The sequence below is a fragment of the Vespa mandarinia genome, chromosome 3, assembly GCF_050613455.1.
Source record: "Vespa mandarinia isolate Hongniang chromosome 3, ASM5061345v1, whole genome shotgun sequence".
NCBI classification, from domain to species: Eukaryota; Metazoa; Arthropoda; class Insecta; order Hymenoptera; family Vespidae; genus Vespa; species Vespa mandarinia.
This window is the reverse complement of record NC_140812.1, coordinates 4,731,143-4,752,500: the sequence shown is the minus strand read 5'-3', so window position 1 is coordinate 4,752,500 and position 21,358 is coordinate 4,731,143. Positions and strand designations below refer to the sequence as shown.

Sequence of the window (21,358 nt, the reverse complement as noted above, 5' to 3'; positions counted from 1 at the left end):
GGAAAGGGGCAAGTGGAAAATAAATTTGTACTAGACGAGAAACGACGGACGACGATCCGGAGAGCCATTGCTCGGAATGAACCAGAGAGAATTTGTATAGTATTGGTCGATGATGTATATCATATAATAAATATTATACTTATGTGGCTTTTGCGTTTGTTCGTTTTCCGCGGAGGATCGAGCGAATATTGTACGCTACGTTTGATACAATATATACGCGTGCGCGTGCCCGCAGCAGCACACATACACACCATATATCATGCGCGCGCGCACACACACATACACACACACAAATATACATATTTATACATATATAGAAACGTCGATGAATGTGAGAAACTACCGATGAGAGGAGGAAGAGAAGAATGAGGAAGAGAGGGAACATGTTGGGTCACAAAGTAGCATTCTATTGACAGAAAGCTCGACGCTCTCGTCTCTGTCCGTGATTATACTTGGTGATCATATCGCTCGTATATTGACAAACAGAGACACAGAGAAAGAGAGAAAGAGAATATGAGAGAGAGAGAGAGAGAGAGAGAGAGAGAGAAAGGATCATCTCCCTATCTATCACTCCTCCACCTCCGTTTCTCTCTATTTACCCAGTGTATATCGTCCACTCTCTGTATCTGTATCTCTCTCTCTCTCTCTTTCTCTCTGTCTGTCTTTCTGTCATCAAACCGTGTTTCTCCTTCCTTGTCTCTCCCTAAAAGGGTTGGAAAGGGGTGGGAAGGATTCCAACGACGCGTCGTTCGCTTCTCGTGCATCGCTGAACACAGCCCGCCCACATATACTGGCTGCACATACTGGCTACCCACCGGCGCCCACAATGCACCGCTAATTCCCATAAAGCGCTGGCCGATACGCAAATGGACAAACGTATGGGCGTACGCACAAGCGCACCCGCACGTTGCTTCCCACCCCCATGCGTCCATCTCCATTGCCCATATAGCGTCCATTCTCTCTCTCTCTCTCGCTCGTTCTCTTCTCATCCTCATCGACCTCGATGCGCCTACACGCGGACATCACTCTAACGACCCTTACTCGCGACGATACAATGATACAAGCTCTCTCGCTATAGTTCTCTCGTCGTTTCTCTCTACCTCTCTCTTTTCACCTATAGGGATTTTGTTTTATTCGCTTTTTATTCGACGAAGAGGGGTCGAAAAGGGAACGAAGAGGGAACGTAATACTGGCGACGGTATCGTTGAAAGCGTTTGTTCATCGATGTTTGGAACTGATACAATATGAGGGAAAAGAATAATGATACCTATGGCCAGTCGATTATTTTCTATCATTCAACTAGAATTTATACAGCAGTGTTTACGAGTGTATTTCGATGTCAATACATACTTTTTTACCCTTCTTTTCTTTCGAATCATTTAATAAATGTTGTTACGATTGATACAGATTATAAAGATAACTAAGTATCATTTTCCATCTTTTAATGTCACTGAGTATATCTATTAATTTCAATTTAATCTTTGTAAAGTGTCTTGTAGGTGTGCAAAACTTACAGGAATAGATACTGGATAACTGTAATCTCGATTAACGAATTTCTAAAGTTCAATGTCAAACTCTTCCGAACGATTAATACACGTTTCTATAATCCTCAAGTAATTTCACATTCCATAGCGGGAGTTCTTCGTATGAGTTTGGAGTTTAAGTGGTCCAAGTTGGGGCGCATTGCTTGCGCACTATTCGCCTCGAGTGTCAATAAAGTACGTAGAGGTACAAAGAGGGAGTAAAGAGTAAGAGAGAGAGAGAGAGAGAGAGAGAGAGAGAGAGATAGAGAGAGAAGGGAGAGAAAGAGAAGGAGAAACGGAGGGATAAGGAGTGAGGGAGACAGGTGCAGCGGGGATAATACGGCGGCATGAGGTCGGCACGGTCGAACCGCTGGGCGTGACGATATGCTCCTGCACAGGTGCAGCTAAGAAGGTACAGGTAGAAAGAGAAAGAGAGAGAGAGAGAGAGAGAGAGAGAGAGAGAGAGAGAACATGTGGAGGCGCCTCAGGGAAAGAAGGGGCAGCGCGATCTTTACCGCCCACGCAATCGCTCGGCTCGTTTGTCCGACGAAGAGCGAGAAAGAAAGAGAGAGAGAGAGAGAGAGAGAGAGAGAGAGAGAGAGAGAGAGAGAGAGAGAGAGAGAGAGAGAGAGAGAGAGAGAGAGATAGATAGAGAATGATAGAAAAGAACGGTAGATGTAATCCAAGGATTTTCTATCTCTCTCGCACAGAGTCGCACACCTGTGCCAATACAGCATGGCACAGAATCGCATAACAGGTGGAAAGGTAAAGGAGAGAACTAAAAGGGAGAGCATAAGAGAGAGAAAGGAAGTGAGTTAGAAAGAAAGAGAGAGAAAGAGAGAGAGAGAGAGAGATAGAGAAAAAGAGAGAGGAGAGGGAGCCCCCACTCGAGTCGACCCCGACTCTGCCAACTCGAACATTACTATACGCCCTCCGCGACCCGAGGGAGGAGAGAACGACGAGACTACCGCCTTCCTCCTACCTTCTCTCTATCTCTCCTTTCTACCCAAGTCGGTGCTTTCCTCCGAGGCGTGTACTTCCGCTTTAAATGTTGACGACGAACGTCGAGGCGCCGTCGGCTCGCGCAAACGCCGTCGTTGCTTCAGCAGCAGCCGCCTCAACGAACGTGTTCTACTCTTCCTCATAGGACGCCGATCAAATGGTCGACGTAAAATGGTAAGCATAAGAGGAAGTGAGAGAGTAGAATTTTATGTGTGCATCTCTCTCTCTCTCTCTCTCTCTCTCTCTCTCTGTATCTCTGTCTGTTTGTTTCTCTCTCTCTCTCTCTCTCTCTCTCTGTCTCTGTCTGTTTCTCTCTCTTTCTCTCTCTGTTTCTCTCTCTTTCTCTCTCTGTTTTTGTCTGTTCCTCTCTTTCTCTCTCTCCCTCTATCTATCTATCTATCTATCTATCTATCTATCTATCTATCTATCTATATATCTCGATCTTTTCTCTTTCATCTCGACGATTTTCCGAGAGTTTTCCTTTTATATTTTATATTTCTTGTTTTCTTTTTCTTTCTTTTTTTTCTATTTTTTCTTTTTTTTTTTTTTAAGAAGTATGTACTTACTTCATTGTATTATCGATATCACGTTAATACCAATCTCATCGTGAAATTCAATCAGAGATTAAATTTAGAGAAAGAGAGAGAGAGAGAGAAAAAGAGAGAGGGAGAGAAAGAAAGAGAGAGGGAGATAGAGAGAGAAAGAAAGAGAGAGAGAGTTTGATTTATGCGAAGACATCGATGCCCGGAAGAATGCGATTTATCGCGAGAGAGATCGGCCGCTTTCTCCCTTCGATGATTTCGATGACCGCGTAACTCAACGTGATCGAGACGTTTCTTCTAATTTATTGCAAACTTCAATAGATCGATTAGAAAACACGACGCATATAATATTTTCTCTGGAAGAGTGTAATTTCAATCAATTAAGAAAGAAAGAAAGAAATAAATAAATAAATAAATAAATAAATAAATAAATATTATCGTATAATTCGATATCTATTTTCTTAGCTTATAATTATATCGATTTCTAGACGAATTAAAGAGATTGAGAAAATAATTGTGAATTGAATCGAAAGTTACCAGTCATTACATTCTCCTTTCACTCGTTATTGTTTCGCGTTCAAAGATATCGAAAAGAGTTTTCTAACGACGAGAATAAGAAGGATAAAAAAAAAGGAGATGTAAAAGAAGAAGAAGAAGAAGAAGAAGCAGGTACACGTTTTGCAATTCATGAAGGAGGTTAGCTAGGTAGGCAGGTACGTAGTAGATCGCAACGTCATTTGACAGAGATTACATCGTACTCCTCTAACGTGGAAAGTTTTAAGAATCAAAATGCATTAATCTCGTTGACTGTTTCTCTGTTGTTGCAACTTCGAACTTCGTAATTGCGTTTACGTGACGGCCTTTCTAGGTCTTCTTATGAATTACCTTCTGTTTCATTTCTAACGTTTCTTCGTTTGTTATGAACATTAAAAGCCAACAACAGCAATATAAGCAGCATCAGCATTAGTATCATCAGCAACAATATAACCAACTTTTTCGCGGAGAACTATACACTCTTGAATCAAGATGTAATAAAATGTATCTTCATCTGTAATTATAACGATCGTTCCCGATTCGTTCTCGAGATGGTAAATATAATTTCGGAAGGCAGCTATAAAATTTCACAGCTTCGTCTCGTCAATTTTCTCTCTCTCTCTCTCTCTCTCTCTTTCTCTCTCTTTTTTCTTTCATTCAAAAAAGAAAAGAAATAGAGAAAGAGAAAAACACGGAGAGCGCACCGATCTCGTGCGAACTAATTTTACGCTAACGCTCAAGCTGACTCTATGAAATATTCGGAAGTCGTTCCTCTTAACTCGATTCGAATTCATTCACTGTGTAACTCTCGTGGAAGCGGAACGAGACACTTCCAGAAATACGAATATTTTTCGTTATAATGGGATTACAAAAAACATAGATAACGAAAATTCATTCGCGAGAGAAAAGTATCTATTAGAGGTACTATATTGCGCTAATGTATTTGTGTCCTTGAGATGACAACGATGACGATGACAATGACAACGACGACGACGACGATGAAAAATGATGTGTTTGCTTAAACGAGTTCGTAGAAATTTGCCGTGAGCAAAATTTCGCGGGATATCAAGGAAGCGAGCAAGTCGTTTCTACAGAACGTAAATGACCGGCATAATGACGGTAATACGTGTGTGGGCATTATCTGCACGCGTTTGCATTCTTGCGTGGAACAGACGGTTTGCCTCTTGCAATTTCTTTTCCCGATGCCAATGATGCCAATGGTGATGGTGGTAGTGGTAGTAGTGGCATCGGTGGCAGCATGCCGCTTGTATTCTCTCATCCACGCGATGACCCGTGCATTTTTCGAGGTCACGCGAGAACCATCAAGTCATCGCGATAGTATTACAAGCTTAAATATAATATATTCTATTCGTCTCTCTTTCTCTTTCTCTCTTCTTTAGTTGAACTTCTTGTTTTTTTATTTGTCTAAAAAGACAAATTACTAGTATACAGGTAAATTTTTTAAATTTTAATTTAAGAAGAGCAGTGATTGAATGATAAGAAATGATAAAAAAAGCAGATAATATTAATGCTTATAGATACTTGTGATAAAAAAAAGAAATATATATATATATATACATATGTATGTATATATAAATTAAGTACTCATATAAGAATAATCTTTTAAAAGGACGTCGACCGAAAGATTTTTCATGATAATGGAGAAACGCGATATTTATATTACGATCGATCCGTTTAAATTCATATCGTTACTTTATTAATGTCGTAGGAATGTCGAAAAGCCAATGTTTTAGTATTTATACATGTATCAATCATATCTTTTTTTATTGAATTGAATGAATTATGGAAATATGACATTTATTACTTTCTTATGATCGTTCGGTCACTATATCTCGTTCGATTCGAAGTTGATCAAAGAAGTGTGGAAAAAAATATATTAAAAAAAAATAAGTATAGAACAAAAACGTTATACCGATTGACGTCATGTTTGTGATTTTACTTTCATTATCAGAAAAAGATCGTCAAACGATTTCGTCAATTCTATTTTGGTTCTCGTCGGGTAAAATGATCAAGAGACTATATAAATTAAATATATTATTAATTAAATAGATTATACATTTTTTATCGACAAAACTAAAGGATCGTCTTAAAGAGTTCGGTGTTAATTAGATTTTGATTTTTGTGAAAAATTGAAGGGACCATTTACATATATGTCAGACGAACACGAAAACATTGGTTAGAGAGATTCTATATAAATTCAAATAAATTTGCTGAAGGTGCGAATTAAATATAACATCCTAATAATTTGAGATGTACCGTTTTCTATTAATAATTATAATCTTAAGATCGGAGCGTGTCGGTTCAAGAGAAGAGAGGTTGGAACGCGTCTTTGGGTTCAGGAGAGATCGATAAATCTAAACTGTCTATTTGTATTTATAATCGTTAATTTCGTTCGCACGATCTTCCTCCTTGTTATATGTTGTCACGATAGTGTTATACGATCGATCTGGATGGCTACGGAAACATTTCGGATCATGTTCCTGCTGAGTTTTCGCGCTCTCTTTCCTTTCCTTCGGTCTGGCCGATTATATTTGTAGTCGTTAAATCGTGCGAGAAACCAATCTGATTCGATTTGTTTTCTTTGGGACGTTCTCGAGCCTGCTCGTTTCGTGCCGATGGCGAGTTAATTATCTTAGAATCGTTATCGTTTTTCGTCGATGCCGATATATGACGATGAGTTTAGAGTTTCTGAACTTTATTAGAAAAGTACAGGAATATATTTCTGGATAATATCGATAAAAATGAGAACGAGTTCGGAGACGACGATCCTAGCTTATTTCGATCCTCCTGCTGTTAATCCCATGTCAATCATAAATAATTGCATTATTCGATAATCTTTATATTGCTTTATAACTTATCTATCTACCCTATCTACCTACCTACCTATCTACCTATCTACGTTAGACTATCACATATTCCGAAGATTATAAATTAATATTATTCTTAATTAAAGTCGATTTATTTCGGAATATTCTCTCTTTCTATCTCTGACATAATTAAAATAAATTAACTCACAACGGTAAAATTATCGTTACGATCGAAACGCAACTTAATCTCGGCCATAAATTATTCCTCTTATTATCGGTAAAACACAAATGGAAGGATATATTGTCTATCGTCGTTCCTCTTAATCAAACAAATTTCTACCAAAAAATTTTCATTTATATCAAAAGTTATTACGAGACAAAGTTTTTTGTTTTGTTTTATTTTGATTGGATAAGAAATTAATTCCGACTGGTCCTGTTTAAACGTAGAAGGTGTTTCCATTAACTAAGAAGAAATACGTCATCCTTCCGAAAAAGATACTAGTGAACGAATATGCGAAACTCAAGGCATAATACGATTTTTACGAGCGGAAACGCGAGTAGTAGGATTAAGGCATTATGGTTGATCTATCTAACAACCGGAAACGAAACGCAATGATATCGGTTAACCGACAGATTCAGTGATAACTTTGAACGTATATAGATATCTAGGATTACCGTGTGAATTGGTAGCAACGTTTAAATAAGAATTATCTATTAATATCGTGTTAAATATACGAACGGAAATCTTCTTTTTCTTTCTTTTTTCTTCCTGCTACTAATCTATATAACTGAATAACGTTATGATATAAAAGGAAAAAAAAAAAAAAAAAAAAAAAAGAAAAAAAAAAATAAAATAAAATAAAAAGAAACGAATGAAAAAAGAAAGAAACAAAACCAAGATTTTATCCTGGTTTAAATTCGATTCTCATAAATATTTGATTGTAAAAGTACGAGGAAATGGATACATTTACTTAAATATTTCTTCCTGAGAAAAATCTTACCTTCTGGTCCTGCTGCTGGAGCAGTTGTTCCCTGAGGAGTTGCAGCTGAAGGATCATCTCGGAGAGCCTACGTTCTTTCTCAACGATGCTCTCGGCGCAGAGGACCCTATGAAGGGCCGCTGCACCGTCCTGTTGAACCTGTCCTTCCGTGTTTTGTATCCTGCTTGTAGCTGGGGGCGAAGGAGGCACGTTGTTCGCCACGTTACCGGCGTTTCCGCTGTAAACATAAAAGTAACGCTATTAAATCATGCTCTATTTAATTTCTCTCTCTCCCTCTCTCTCTCTCTCTCTCTCTCTCTTTCTCTTTCTCTCTCTCTCTTTTTCTTTCTCTTTTTCTTTATTTTAATCGTACAGTTACATTTCCCGACAACCGGTTTGAAATGTATTTTTCTATAGAATACATATCTAGCGTTATTCTTCGTATATTAATCCCTATACTCGCTTATCTCATACATTGATTTTTAAATTATCTTAGAAATGTTCTAATGTTCGTGATATATTAGGCAAAAGAACAAAGATAATAATGAAAAAGAATTAACGATCACAATAACGATGATAATTAACTTCACTTAGATCGAATGTATACAATCCGTATTTATACTTGATCTAAGAATAAAAATTCGCAAGTATCTATTATAAAAACATACATATATGTATACAAAAAGAGAGAGAGAGAGAGAGAAATGTTTGAAATGAGAAGTTAACAAGGACACGAGTGCTTTGTGAAAAAAGAAAAAGAAAGAGAAAAAAGAAAAAAAAGAAAAAAGGCTGGCAGCCTTTCGAAGACTGAACGAAAAGTCCGAAATAGTAGATGCAAAAGCTCGTGTAGGAACAACACGAAAGAAGACAGTAGTGTAGTGGAACGTAATGGTACTGGTGAGGAGGATGAGGATGTGGATGAGGAGGAGAGGAGGCAGAAGAGGAAGAGGTCGGGAGTCAGGTGAATAATAGATAGGGTCGCGGCCACGCAATCACGGTGAAGCGAGTGTTTGCACCCGTGATGGGCCCTCCCCGGAGCGCACTCCGTCCCTCCTCTCTCGATTCTCAATCCTCGAGAGTTTCCTCTCGCCGCGCGCCGCAGGCTCTTCCTGCCTCTTTTATGTCAGGGAAAATGGACCACGAATAAGTGATACCCTGCCGGTATTGTGGTACTGCCAAGAGAGAGAGCATCGTTGGACTCTTTCTCTCTTTTTCTCTCTTTCTCTCTTTCTCTCTCTCCTCTCTCTTTCTATCTTTTTCTATCTGTCCGTCTATCTAGCTCTCTCGAATCACTCTCAGCCGGACAACGAGGGTTACCCCGACGACTTCTCATTCAACGCATCGAGGACAACGCAAAGATTTCCCGGTGAAGAAAGAAAGAAAGACAGAAAGAAAGAAAGAAAGAAAGAAAGAAAGAAAGAAAGAATCATAAAACGTCGGAAGACCGTCCTTCGTAATCTAGGTCGACGCATGTCCAAGGCGTTGAAGTCTCGGATACTACAGTATATAAAGAAGATTCTTATTCCCTTCTCTCTTCCTCTCTTGTCTTTCTTTTGACTTTTTTCTCTGGTCTCATTTCAACCAGAATTACTTATCTACTCTCTCTCTTTCTCTTTCTCTCTTTCTCTCTCTTTCTTTCTAGGCGATTCACCATTTATATTTATTATTCGAAATTATATTATTTATTTAAATGAGAATTAATTTATTGATATTATTCCGACCGATCAATATTTTCAAATAGATAGATATATACACGTATATATGTTTAAATAATTGACGATACAAATGTCCATAGATTATGACAATATTTTATAGATTATTCGATTATAATTGATATTTACGTCTTGAATAACGATTAATTTATAAATATATGACGATCTAATTCTAATTAACTCCTATTTATCTTTATTTTCTTTTTTATTTTCAGCATAAAATATATTCAGGGTCGCTTAGGGCACAGGGAAAGAACGTTGGTTCTTTCAGAAACGTTGGGTGCACGTTACGTTCGGCCTGTAATTAGCGAAGAAGGCTTCTTATCCGCGCTCGTCCATGAAAGGCTCCGGCTGTGCATGGTTTTCTTTGGACCGATAATATCGCTGCTCAGAGGAGAGGGAGAGAGAGAGAGAGAGAGAAAGAGAAAGAGATAGATAGAGAAAGAGAGAGAGGATCATGGCTTCTATTCGCGCCCAGTGACCTCGCTTCTCCTGTTGGCCTTCCGCCACCCTGGTACTCCCGACAAAAGGCTCATTCTGTTATTATTATTACGCGCTAAGAGATTCGAAGGGCTTTATTTCCTACAGATGGTGTAAGAGATAAATGGACATCTAGCTGTTGGCTGCTTCTCTTTGTACGCAATTAGCTTTCGAATTGTCTTTCTAAGCAAAATACACATACACATGCACATACATGCACGTACACAAATATGAACGCATAGATAAAGCACATATACAAATTTTAATTAAAATTTGTACAAGCGAATGTTGCAAAATAATATTGCGAAAGATTTTTCTAAATATCTATTTTAATCGGAAATATATGTTCGATCGATTAATCGTTTATATCTTATAATCTTATAATCTTCAATCTTTTATTAAGTAAAAATGAAAATAATCCATTATTCATGGAGTTCTTTCTTTCTTTTCTCTTTTCTTTTTCCTTTTTTTTTTTCTTTTTTTCTTTTAATTCGATCGACGATGAAAATACATTATACGTAACGTTGGAAATCTCCCCGTAACATTCTCGAGACGAAAGGTTTACGAGAAAAGCTCGTTCGATAGGGAACACGTCACACATAGATAGAATAGAGAAGACGTCTTGTAACACTGTTATCGGTCTCACTCGGAATAACGTTACGCTCGTTCCAAAGGCTTTTATCGAATAACGTTTAAATTTAGAATGTCTTAAGGCAACGTACAGGACGTTTAGTCGTTCTCCCTCTCCCTCTCTCTTTCTCTCTCTCTCTCTCTTTCTCGTATTCTTAGTTACTGGTCATCCATATCTATGGATAGACGAGCATACGCCTCGTAATATGACTCGTGCGTTCTTAGTGGATGAGATTAAAGCCCGAGTAATGATATACGTTCGCGAGTTGCAACACGCAACAAAGCTGTTACACGGTAGGTCTCGAGTATGCCACGGCTCGTTACGTTGTTCCTAAACAACTTCTTCATTCCTCGCAGTTCCACGCTGAAAAGCGTGTTAGAGAGAATTTCTAAAGAAAATTCTTCTGACCTTCGTGGAAAGGTTTTAGGACGTTAAGAGCAAGTGTTTCTTCTTCTTCTTCTTCTTCTTTTTTTTTTTTTCTTTTCTTTTTGAGAAGATCATTCAAGATTCCCGACGATGAGACACGCAAAGATGTCGTTTGCTTCTAAATTATCACCTACGTTTCTTCCTTTCATAAATTTAGCTTGTGAATCGTCGTACGTCAGCGAGATCGATGATCGATCATTGAATTATTTAAGATGTAAAACATTGCACGGAGGCAAATAATTTTTATCTTTGATATAAAAGAACAAAAAAAGAAAAAAAGAAAAAAGAAAAAAAAGAAAAAAGAAAAAAAAGAAAAAAGAAAATTGTTAAACCCATTAATGTCGATAAGCTCATACAGATCACTTCATTCTTACTTATCACATATATACGTACCGTGCCAGATATATCGATTGGAATTTCAAATACGATTTAAATCGTACCCGCAAATAATACTCGTAAGACTCATGAACGATTAATAAGATAGCTCGAGGTAACCGATCTCGGAATGCTCGGAACATGACGAAATCCTCGAATTTAGAGAAAATTCGTGTCACTTATCTCGTAGCCGTGGAAAGAGTAGATATTATTATTCTTGGATCGTGTTATAGGTCCAACACAACATGCAATTACACGTCATTATACTATACATTTTACGTTTACGTTGAAATCGATGACGGTAAAAGACTAGTGTCATCGATCTGTCAAAATAATAAACGTCGATTTTCCTTTTGTGTTAACGATAACGAAATATACGAAGAATTGAACGTACTCCAAACGAGAGATAAACGTTACGTAGAAATCGAACGACCAACTTGTATGCGTTTTTGACGAAAATTTTGGAAGAATATTGGCTGTGAGCAACGATTTTCGATGTGGTTAACGGAGCAACGGATTGGCACGATTCTGTCCCGCTTCATCTGCCTTTGCCAAGTTCACTCGCGTACGTTCGATAAATACATCAAGAAGACGTGGGATTGGATTGCACATTATCGCTTTCTCTCTCCCTCTCTCTCTCTCTCTCTCTCTCTCTCTCTCTCTCTCTCTCTCTTACTTATTTGTACGCTCACTCACTGGCCTATTCGGATATTTTTTGCTGTAATCTATATACCTACTACGTGCGAGTAACGATCATAGCTCGGATTATACCAGACGAGAGAAAAGTATAAATTGAACTCGTACAAATTATATCTTGGTTTCTACATAAATTTGATCTGCATACTTGTGAAAGAAAAAAATTCAGGAAATAAAATAAAATAAAATCAAATCAAATCAAATAACGTTCAATCAACATTAAGAAGGAATAACAAATCGTAGAATCTTCATGAGCTTCTTCGACATATTATCGTATCAAAAAGAGAGAAAGAGAGAGAGAAAGAGAGAGAGAGAGAGAGAGAGAGATGGAAAGAAGAGAGAAAGAGAGATAACGTGTGTAAGACTCTCTTCTTTATAATACATCTCTTCTCTACATTATTCTAAGAAAGGCGGACGATGAGGATATATAAAATGTTTCCTTGGACGATCGGAGTCGGCTTTAAAATGTTCTTATTCGTTGGATCAGTTGCCGTATCGTTTAAGAAACAAAAAGCTTATAATGCCTCAGAAGACGATAACGATCCCATAATCGACCACTTTACTTATATGACGTATACCAGTGATCGGTAATAAGCCACGTGCTGATACAATCTTCACTCTGTCTCAGCGACATTGTATATTTTATGAGAATTAGAATGAATAGAAACACGAAGGAAAAGATAAAAGAAGAAAAAAGAATTACTCGTTATAATTACGATTTCTCTACAACGAATCAATTCATCGACGGGACCGATTACCTAGGAACGATTATCGTCTCGACTCTGTTCTCCGGATATGTCGAATTACTCGTTTCTCGAAGCACGTGTAACCGGAGGATATTTCCGTTGAAGTTCATTAACAACCATGTATGAAAGATAATCTTTATCGATCGTTCTTTATTCGATCAACGATAAAGTATAAATTTACGTATCTATTAGAAGAGCTTATTTAAAAAGAAAATAATTTCGTTCCTTTTAACGATCGTATTTTACACAATGGCTCTTTGTCTTTGCGTGTGTGAAAACTAAAAAGAGAGAGAGAGAGAGAGACAGAGGGAGAGAGAGACAAAGAGAGAAAGAAAGAAAAGAGTGAAAGAGAGGAAGACAGAGAGAGAGAGAGAGAGAGAGAGAGAGAGAGAGAAGGAGAAAGGGAAACATATTTCACGAAATATATTATATATACGAAAGTATACTCAACGAAAAATATATTATATATACGAAAGTATACTTAACGAAAGCTTTATCGAGAATCTTTTATATTTCTCTACCATCGTCGTGGCTTTGTTTCAACTTTTGAAAAAAAGAGATTTGTTTTATGATTCTCTCTCTCTCTCTCTCTCTCTCTATTTCTCTCTTCCATGAGTACAATGATCGCTTTTAAAGAAACGTTCATTGAAAGCGTTGGCATATTTATACTCTCAGCCAAAAACGTCGACGTCTCAAACATTTCACTTGCGACAGAATTCGCATATTAGTAGTAGTAGTAGTAGTAGTAATAGTAGTACGATTTATGATAAATTTATAAAAAACAAGGAACGACGAACGAGAGCGAATGAAAATTTTATATAAATATTTCACTTTCTTTTTCCATTGGTAGTAATTTATACGTACGATCGAGTTAATAGAAATGTCACGAAAGAGATGAAGCGAAGTGGATCGACCATTTCGAACGATTTCTATCCTAATTATAAAAAGAAGGTTGACAGATGATGGCCTTTCGCGATGAAAATATCATATTGTCGCTTAACTTTTGATTAGGATAGCTTGAATATTGCGAATTATGTTTTATAAGAGAGATATAATATAGATTTACATACACACACACACATACGTATATATATCTATCTATATATATATATATATATATATATATATATATATATATATATATATTTATACGTATTATATGTAAATGTTGCGTAACAAAGTTCGACGTAAGACTGTACTCTTCTCGAATCTTATCTTTAAATGATAAGCGTCAAGAAGAATCGGCATAAAACAGGAATAAGATTCTAAGGAAGACGATTTCTTTCTCTCTCTCTCTCTCTCTCTCTCTCTCTCTCTCTCTCTCTCTATATATATATATATATATATATATATATATATATATATATATATTTGTCTCTCTTTCTTATTTCCGGAACCGTTTCGAAACGGAACGGAAATTGATTAGAATTGATTAGAACGGAAATTGACAGAGTCTATTTGCTCTATATATTCCTTATAGATGGATCTCTATGGATGGATAAGATTCCTTACGAGATGGATCTCTTTAAGAGTGAACAACATGAGTTAGATCAAAATTCACGAGTTAAAAATTGAAAAATGATCTTGCAATGTAATATCTGATTTATTTCGGCAGATCATATTATTTCAACAAATTTGTCATCAAATGATGACAAATGATTTGATTTACCTTATCAATTTTCATAATTATTATAAGAATGTTAATAATATATCGGAATAATAGATTGAATGTTCAATTGGAAGAAAGAAATGTCAATTGGACGAAAGAAAGGTCAATTGTCGCATAAAAGTAAAGAATCACGATGAAGTAAATGATTCCAATGGAAATGCTAATTATCGAGCCGTTAATTCTCAGACAGCTCGAGGTACGTAAAGCTTTTTGTGATTTCCGTTTGAGCGACGGGTCCCTTATTCCTCGGACACAATACACAACAATTTATCATCCCACGTATTCGCATTTTGTTATTTCACTCGGGTTCGAAAGTCATCCTTAATTTCTTCCTACGATCATCGAATGTACACACACATCCAAAAACCCACACAGAGACACAAGAGAAACGAAAGAGCTTGTTGATAAAAGCTTTTTCAAGAACAACACAAACCTATGCGAATTGTGTCCAGTTGGGGGCGTGGCACTCCGCCTGTTATCCGTGACATCGTCCTGAAGGGAAAGAGACTCGCTGTTCATCTTACAGGTTAGCCTCTTGAGAACGTCGTCCATGGATCTTTTACTAGCAACGGTAGTAGTTGCGGTGGTGGTGATGCCAGTGCCGTTGTTACTGTGATTGTTATTTTGGGTAACGGTGTTGTTGTTATCGTTGTGATGTGGTTGATAATAAGAGTCGACGTTGAGAAGAGTAGGTGGTGAACCACACTCGGAGGAACTAGCGGCCTCGTGAAGGCCCGTTAAGGAAGATGTCGAGGAGGAAGTCGTATTCGCTCGATGATGATGATGATGATGGTGATGGTGATGGTGATGATGATGATGGGGATGATGATAGGGGCCTGTAGAAGATACGGAATTCGCGTTTTCTTGATTCGAAAGGAAAAGGAGCCTCTGCCTTTTGACAGCACGAGTGGAATTCGAGGAAGGTGAAGGCGAGTCTCGAAGATCCGGCTCGCTGGTTGTCGCCGGCGAGGAACACCCGGAGGACTCGCACTCCTGGCCTCCTCCTCTTTGTTGAGAGTAACACTCTTCGACGTCCAAAACACGACCACCTTCTTCGTTCGTCCCAGTTGTTGGGACCGACACCTCCAAGGCAGCGTTCTCTTCTCCGTTGCCGCCACCACCACCACCAGGAACAGTGGTAGCAGTGGTGGCTGCACCACTATTACTACCACCACCACCACTTCCTCCAACAGCAGCGGCAGTCACCACCGAAGAGCCCGTGTCCTCCTCCTCTTCGTTGCCTCCGCTCGACACTGTACCCGCACCGCCCCCACCCTCCGATAGCTTCGTTGGTGGCGACTTCCTCTTTGAGGACATTCTCGGTCTGCAACACAAGGGAAAGACTGCTCAGTTGTTGTTGTTGTCGTTTGTTGTTGTTTTTTGCTTTTTTTTAATATTTGTTTTATTTTTCTCTTTTTTTTTATTTTATTTTATTTTTTATTTCTCTCCCGCTTTTCCAAAGCTCTTTTCTTTTATATATGTATTTTTTTATTTTTTTTTAATTTTTTATTTCGATTTTTATTTTACTTTTATTTTATTTTACTCGTTTTTTTTTTATTCTGCTTTTTATTCTTTTCGCTTTGAGAGAAAGGTCGAGACAGAGGTAACACATCGCGGTCTGACATTAGGGTGGGGGTTTTGATCTTAAGCATCGTAGTCTGCTTCTTTCTTTTTTTTTTTTTTTAATTTCTTTTTATTTATTTATTTATTTATTTATTTTTTTTTTTTTTTGATAACTTCATCGAGAATCCGCCGAGAATTTCAACACCTTTTTACGAGAAGTCTTCTCTTCTCCCCTGTCGTAATCGCTTGGCAAAAGGTGCTCCCGAGCGATATCGAGAGAGGAGATCGGAAAGCTCATCGAGCCTCCATCACCTTCCATGCCTCAAGAAACACGTCCGACGGAAATCTCCTTAGAGAGAGAGAGAGAGAGAGAGAGAGAGAGAGAGAAAGAGGGAGAAAAAGAAAGAAAGAGAGACAGAGAGAGAGAGAGAGAGAGACATAGTGTCACCGTACGTTTTACTTTTAGATGGCAGCAAGTCGAAGCAACTAGTCATAGCCAAAGAGACAGAGAGAAAGAGAGAGAGAGAAAGAGAAGATTAGTCGCTTTTTAGATTCGTATACTCTAATTTATTGTGAGACAGTGAGAGAGAGAGAAAGAGAGAAAGAGAGAAAGAGAAAGAGAGAGAGAGAGAGAGAGAAAAAAAGAGAGAGAGAGAAAGAGAGAGAGAGAGAGATGGCATCTGGTTTACCGGGCGTTGATTTAGATGCGGACTAGCCCGTCTTCGTACGTTCATTTCCGTCGACAAATGACCAAATCTAAATCTATATCGTGCGACGATCGAACGAACGAAAGTGTCTGCAAAAGGAACGCCGAAGACGATTGCTCGTGCGCGCGCGTGCTCATGCTCGATCACTCGGCTCGCATTATGTAATCGCGGTCGTAAGAAGAGACGCAATAATGAAACGCGATTATCGAGTATGAATTATTGTATTGCGTGCAAGTGTCGTAACGTTCTTTCTCTTTCTCTCTCTCTCTCTCTCTCTCTCTCTCTCTCTCTCTTTCTCTCTCTTTTTCACTCTTTTTCTTTTGATCGATCGGTGCGAGAGAGAGAGAGAGAGAGAGAGAGAGAGAGAGAGAGAATGATGAACGAGAAACGAGGAGAGAAGAGTCAATTTCTTCGATTATCTTCTGTTGCCGGACTCGAGTGAGGTTACGAGGTCAATAACGCTCGCGGCTCAATTTCGTCGATCTACGACGCTGTCTCGAAATTGCAAAAAAGACTTTCACTGATTTGATTACCCACATCTTTGTCTCTTCGTTCATCAACCATCTGTCATTAACTAATTTTTCTTTGACGTTCATCTCGATTTATATATATATATATATATATATATATATATATATATATATATATAAAATATATATCGATGAATATATCTATAATTATCTATTTAGATTGAATATTCCCGATCGCTTCGAGACATTAAATATATAATATAAGATAAAAAGAATCTAAGTCGTGTGAATTATGTCGCGATAACGAAGATTTTTATGATCTTAGTCGCTAATCCATCCATACTTATATATATACAAATATATATATATATATATATATATATATATATATATATATTGTGTATAAGTACTTATGTATGTATTATTTCCCTGTTTAAAATACGATCGATCGGTTAACTTCTTAGAAGGAAAATAGATCTCGAGATCATCTTGTTAGTCGCGGGAGGCTAACGATGATAACCAACCTAGTCGGCGAGACGTCTGTACTTTATTACTAATATACGTACATATATACACGTATATGCAATGTACACAAATACGTAAGTATACGTTTCACTATCTCACTTATGCTTTTGTTGAAACGAATAATGCCGAGCGAAGCGGCGCATGCATGAACGAAACACGCCACGCAGCGTTTCCACGCAGAGATTGTGAGTGGCCAATGCTAATGGCGAATTGGCGCGCACCGAGCACGTGCTTCCTTGCTCGCGCGTGCATGAAAAACTTATGCCTCGTTCACACTTGGTTCAGCTCATGCGTGTGAGCTTTTTTTATGTTTTTTATTTTTACTTGTTAATTAAAATATATAATCGATAGGGTGAAATTGAGAAAGATAAAAAAGGAAAAAGAAAAGAAAGAAAAAAGAAAAGAGAAAATAAATATAATCAACAACAAAATTATTTTTCTTAGAATGAAAATTCTCATTAACGATCAGATCCTTTTTCTATTTTTTTCTCCCTTTTTTTCTGTTCTTTTTTTTTTTTTTTTTACAAAATGCAACATTTTCTCGCGTGAAAAATATTATTTATTTTTTTATATACTCGAACCGATCTTTCGTAATCCTTCATATAATTAATTCGATAAACTTTGAAAAACTATTCAAATGGTAAAACATGAAAAATTGGCTAATGTACATGTGTATTTTGATCGATGAAACAAGTTTTTAATTCTCCACATCTAGACTCTCATTTATATCGTCAATTATAAATGATAATAAGAAAGAGAAAAAGAGAGAGAAAAAGAAACAGAAAAAAAAAAGAAAAAAGAATAATAAAAAAGACAAAAAAATTATCCTAAAAAAGTCGACCGAGATCATAGAATTTTCGAGGAACTTTATACGTAAAGAGAAATTCGTGAAATTTAGATCGAAGTTCAGATTTCGTACTTTCGTCGTATATACGATACATACATCTCACGTATTGTGTGCTCGATAACGGGCTGACATCGATAAACTACAAGCAAAGAACGTTACGAGAACGCTACGGAGATAAATTAACGACGACGTGCCACCCCCCTTTCTGCCTTGCTAAGTACTCTCCTCCGGCTGCCATGCAATCTCCATTCATTCAGATACTGATTCATTAACCTCGCGAAACCAGCAATTACCCGAGCAATTTTTCCTGAAAATATTATGCGGAATACGCGGTTGGGTCTATGGGCGCGAGCGCGCACGCGAAGCCGGCTCCTCTTCATTGTACGATGCTAGGTGATACTCGAAAAGAAAATAAATTAAATTACGTCGGTGTGGAAATTTTTCGTCGTTCGCTCGCCGTTCGTTCGTCGTTCGTTCGTCGTTCATTTCCAACGTTAGGCATTATTATTTAGAAACGACAGAGGGTAGTTTATAAGTGGCGCGACGTCAAGTACGAGTTTTTGTATAAATTATGAAATTATTATTATCGATGGCTTCCCTTTCGAAACCTTTCACCCGTCCACATTTTCCCGTTCTATACGTAACCCTACGAAAAAAATTAAGCATCAGGGGTTAGCTTGTGTTTTTATCGTCGTGTTACTGTTTCACTGTTTTTCTTTAATACGTTGTATGATTTTTTTTTATTTTTATTTTTATTTTTATTTTTATTTTTTTTTATTTTTTTTCTTTTTTTTTTTTTTTTTTTTTTTAGAAGAATCATTTTACTCTTTGAACACTGAAATTCAAGGTCGTATCTCAATCATTTTTTTCAAAACGATTATATAGTAATCGTTTATATGTGAAATTTTTTTCAAAAAGGAAGAAAGACAGAAAGTTAATATTACGAAAAAAAAGGATAAAAGCGAAAATAATAATAATCGTAAATTATTAATCGTATTACCGTTATTCGATTATTAAAAACATTGTATATAAATTATTATGAAATTGTAACGTTATTGATGTATAATACATTTAAGTGCCTTCGATAGGATTATCTCGTTCGAGCAGAGCACATTAGTCTCTTATCAAGAAAGGTCGAACATCCCAGTTACATTTATTCCTAAGATAAAGTATCACTGAAAGTAATGTTATGGTTATATTTAAAATCATGTATTTTCTCTCTCTCTCTCTCTCTCTCTCTCTTTCTCTCTCTTTTTCTGTCTTCCTATCATTCTTATATAAAAAAAAGATCGATAAGAAATGTGCCAACAAAAATCGATGAAATAATACAAAATTGTATTTCTTTTTTTTTTTTCAATTAGTTTTCCATTTTCTACAAATAAAACGAGTATGAATTTTCTCTATGTTAAAAATAAAAAAAAAAAAGTCACACTTTACGAGTCATTTGTATAAAGAAATGAACGTGTCTGTGAACACGTTTCAAACTCGCTCGCTATCGATATCTCCCACGGCTTTTTTGGCAATAACTGCGATAATTTGCACGCGACGATCGAACGAACGAATAAATTATACTTTCTATCTCACTCTTTTGCGCTCATTAAATCGTTAACGAAGTATCTATAAGGAACGTGAAAACTTATCGTTCGACTAATTAGCCAACGCTCATAACATGTAAGAGTGGATGAGTTGAGAATCTTAATAAATGAACATATAGAAAATTTCACCTTTAACGATTATACACACACACACACACTTTCTCTCTCTCTCTCTCTCTCTCTCTCTTTCATTATTTTTTAAAAACGTACGAATTTTATCGTAAAAAATATGTGATTAGCATCGACGCTTGTATGTCCGGCTTTTACCTAACAACCATCGACGATTTCTTGGCACAGACACGTTCCAGACTCTTATGCTAATTAGACAACTATCTTTGATAATAATCGATGATCATAAAAATCCGTTCGTCTCTTCTTCTGCTTATCTCTTTATAAATCATGATGTAACCTTTCATATATATGTGTATATATATATATATATATATATATATATATATATATATATGTAAGTATATATATATACGTATATATACACCTACGTGACAACAGTTTTAAAATTTACGATAAAGTAGACCAATATTGATCGTATCTTTACGTTTAAATTATAAAGCAAGTGGTTGAGAGATTTCTTAAACAAGTAATCATGAAATCGAGAATGAGGAGACTATGAATCGTATTTTTTAAACTGTTATCTGTGTGTGTTTTCAAATAACAGTATCTATACATAAAAAAATGTTTAAATTCGATTGGTAATATTTTTATCAAAAGCAACAAAAGAGTAGAAAAAGAGAGAGAGAGAGAGAGAGAGAGAGAAAATAGAAAGAAATAGTGTAGAGTCATCCTCCTTTTTTTTTAAAGACCATAATGGTGGGGGAAAGCAAAGTCGATTAGAGAAGCTCTAGAGGCCAAGTGCTGAGATTTTTCCGTGCATGTGTCGAGTCAGTGAACAGAAAGAAAGAGAGATAGAGAGAACGTAAGCCCGACGCTTGACTTTCTATTAGTGGTACAATGGGAACGTGGCTTTTTGGGGATGCAGCATCTGTTCGGGCTCAAGTAGCAAGGTAGGGGTGCATGACTGCTATGGTACTGCTGCTGATGCTGCTGGAAGAGAGTCGATCCGACTTCCGCCAGTTAAAGCAAGGCAAGAAAGCTAAGGGTGACTAAGAGAAAGAGAAAGAGAAAGAGAAAGAGAAAGAGAAAGAAAGAAAGAGAGAGATAGAGAAAGACCCCTCTTTGGTTCATCTAATAAGAGAAATGACAGAGGCTTTGAGTTAAGTGAAAAGTGGCCTAAAACATAGACAATGATGATTTCCAACTATCCCAAGTTTGTTTTCTTCAAAACATCCTTTCGTTTGTCATCGATCCATGGTAAAGTAACAATGGATTTATGAGACTACAGAAAAAAATATCTTATAGGAAATAGATGTTCGTTAATATTAAAGAAAATTTGTTATTTCAAAATAACAAATTTTCATTAAATAAGACAAATATTTATCGATGATTAGCCTTTATGAAAGAGTAGTAATTTTAGAGTTTCTCATCTAAA

General features: G+C 36.9%; 1 protein-coding gene across 4 annotated transcripts in view; it reads right to left on the bottom strand.

The window, feature by feature from the left end:
- The window catches only part of Sox102F (transcription factor Sox102F), a 177,208-nt gene that overhangs the window by 22,819 nt on the left and 133,031 nt on the right, over positions 1–21,358 (bottom strand). For all 4 annotated transcript variants that reach the window (XM_035877767.2, XM_035877773.2, XM_085655816.1 and 1 more), the window contains 2 exons: positions 14,578–15,468; positions 7,431–7,647 (listed from right to left, as the gene is read on the bottom strand). In XM_035877767.2, the coding sequence (XP_035733660.1) occupies positions 7,431–7,647; positions 14,578–15,468 (1,108 nt within the window). The remainder of the gene's footprint in view (positions 1–7,430; positions 7,648–14,577; positions 15,469–21,358) is intronic.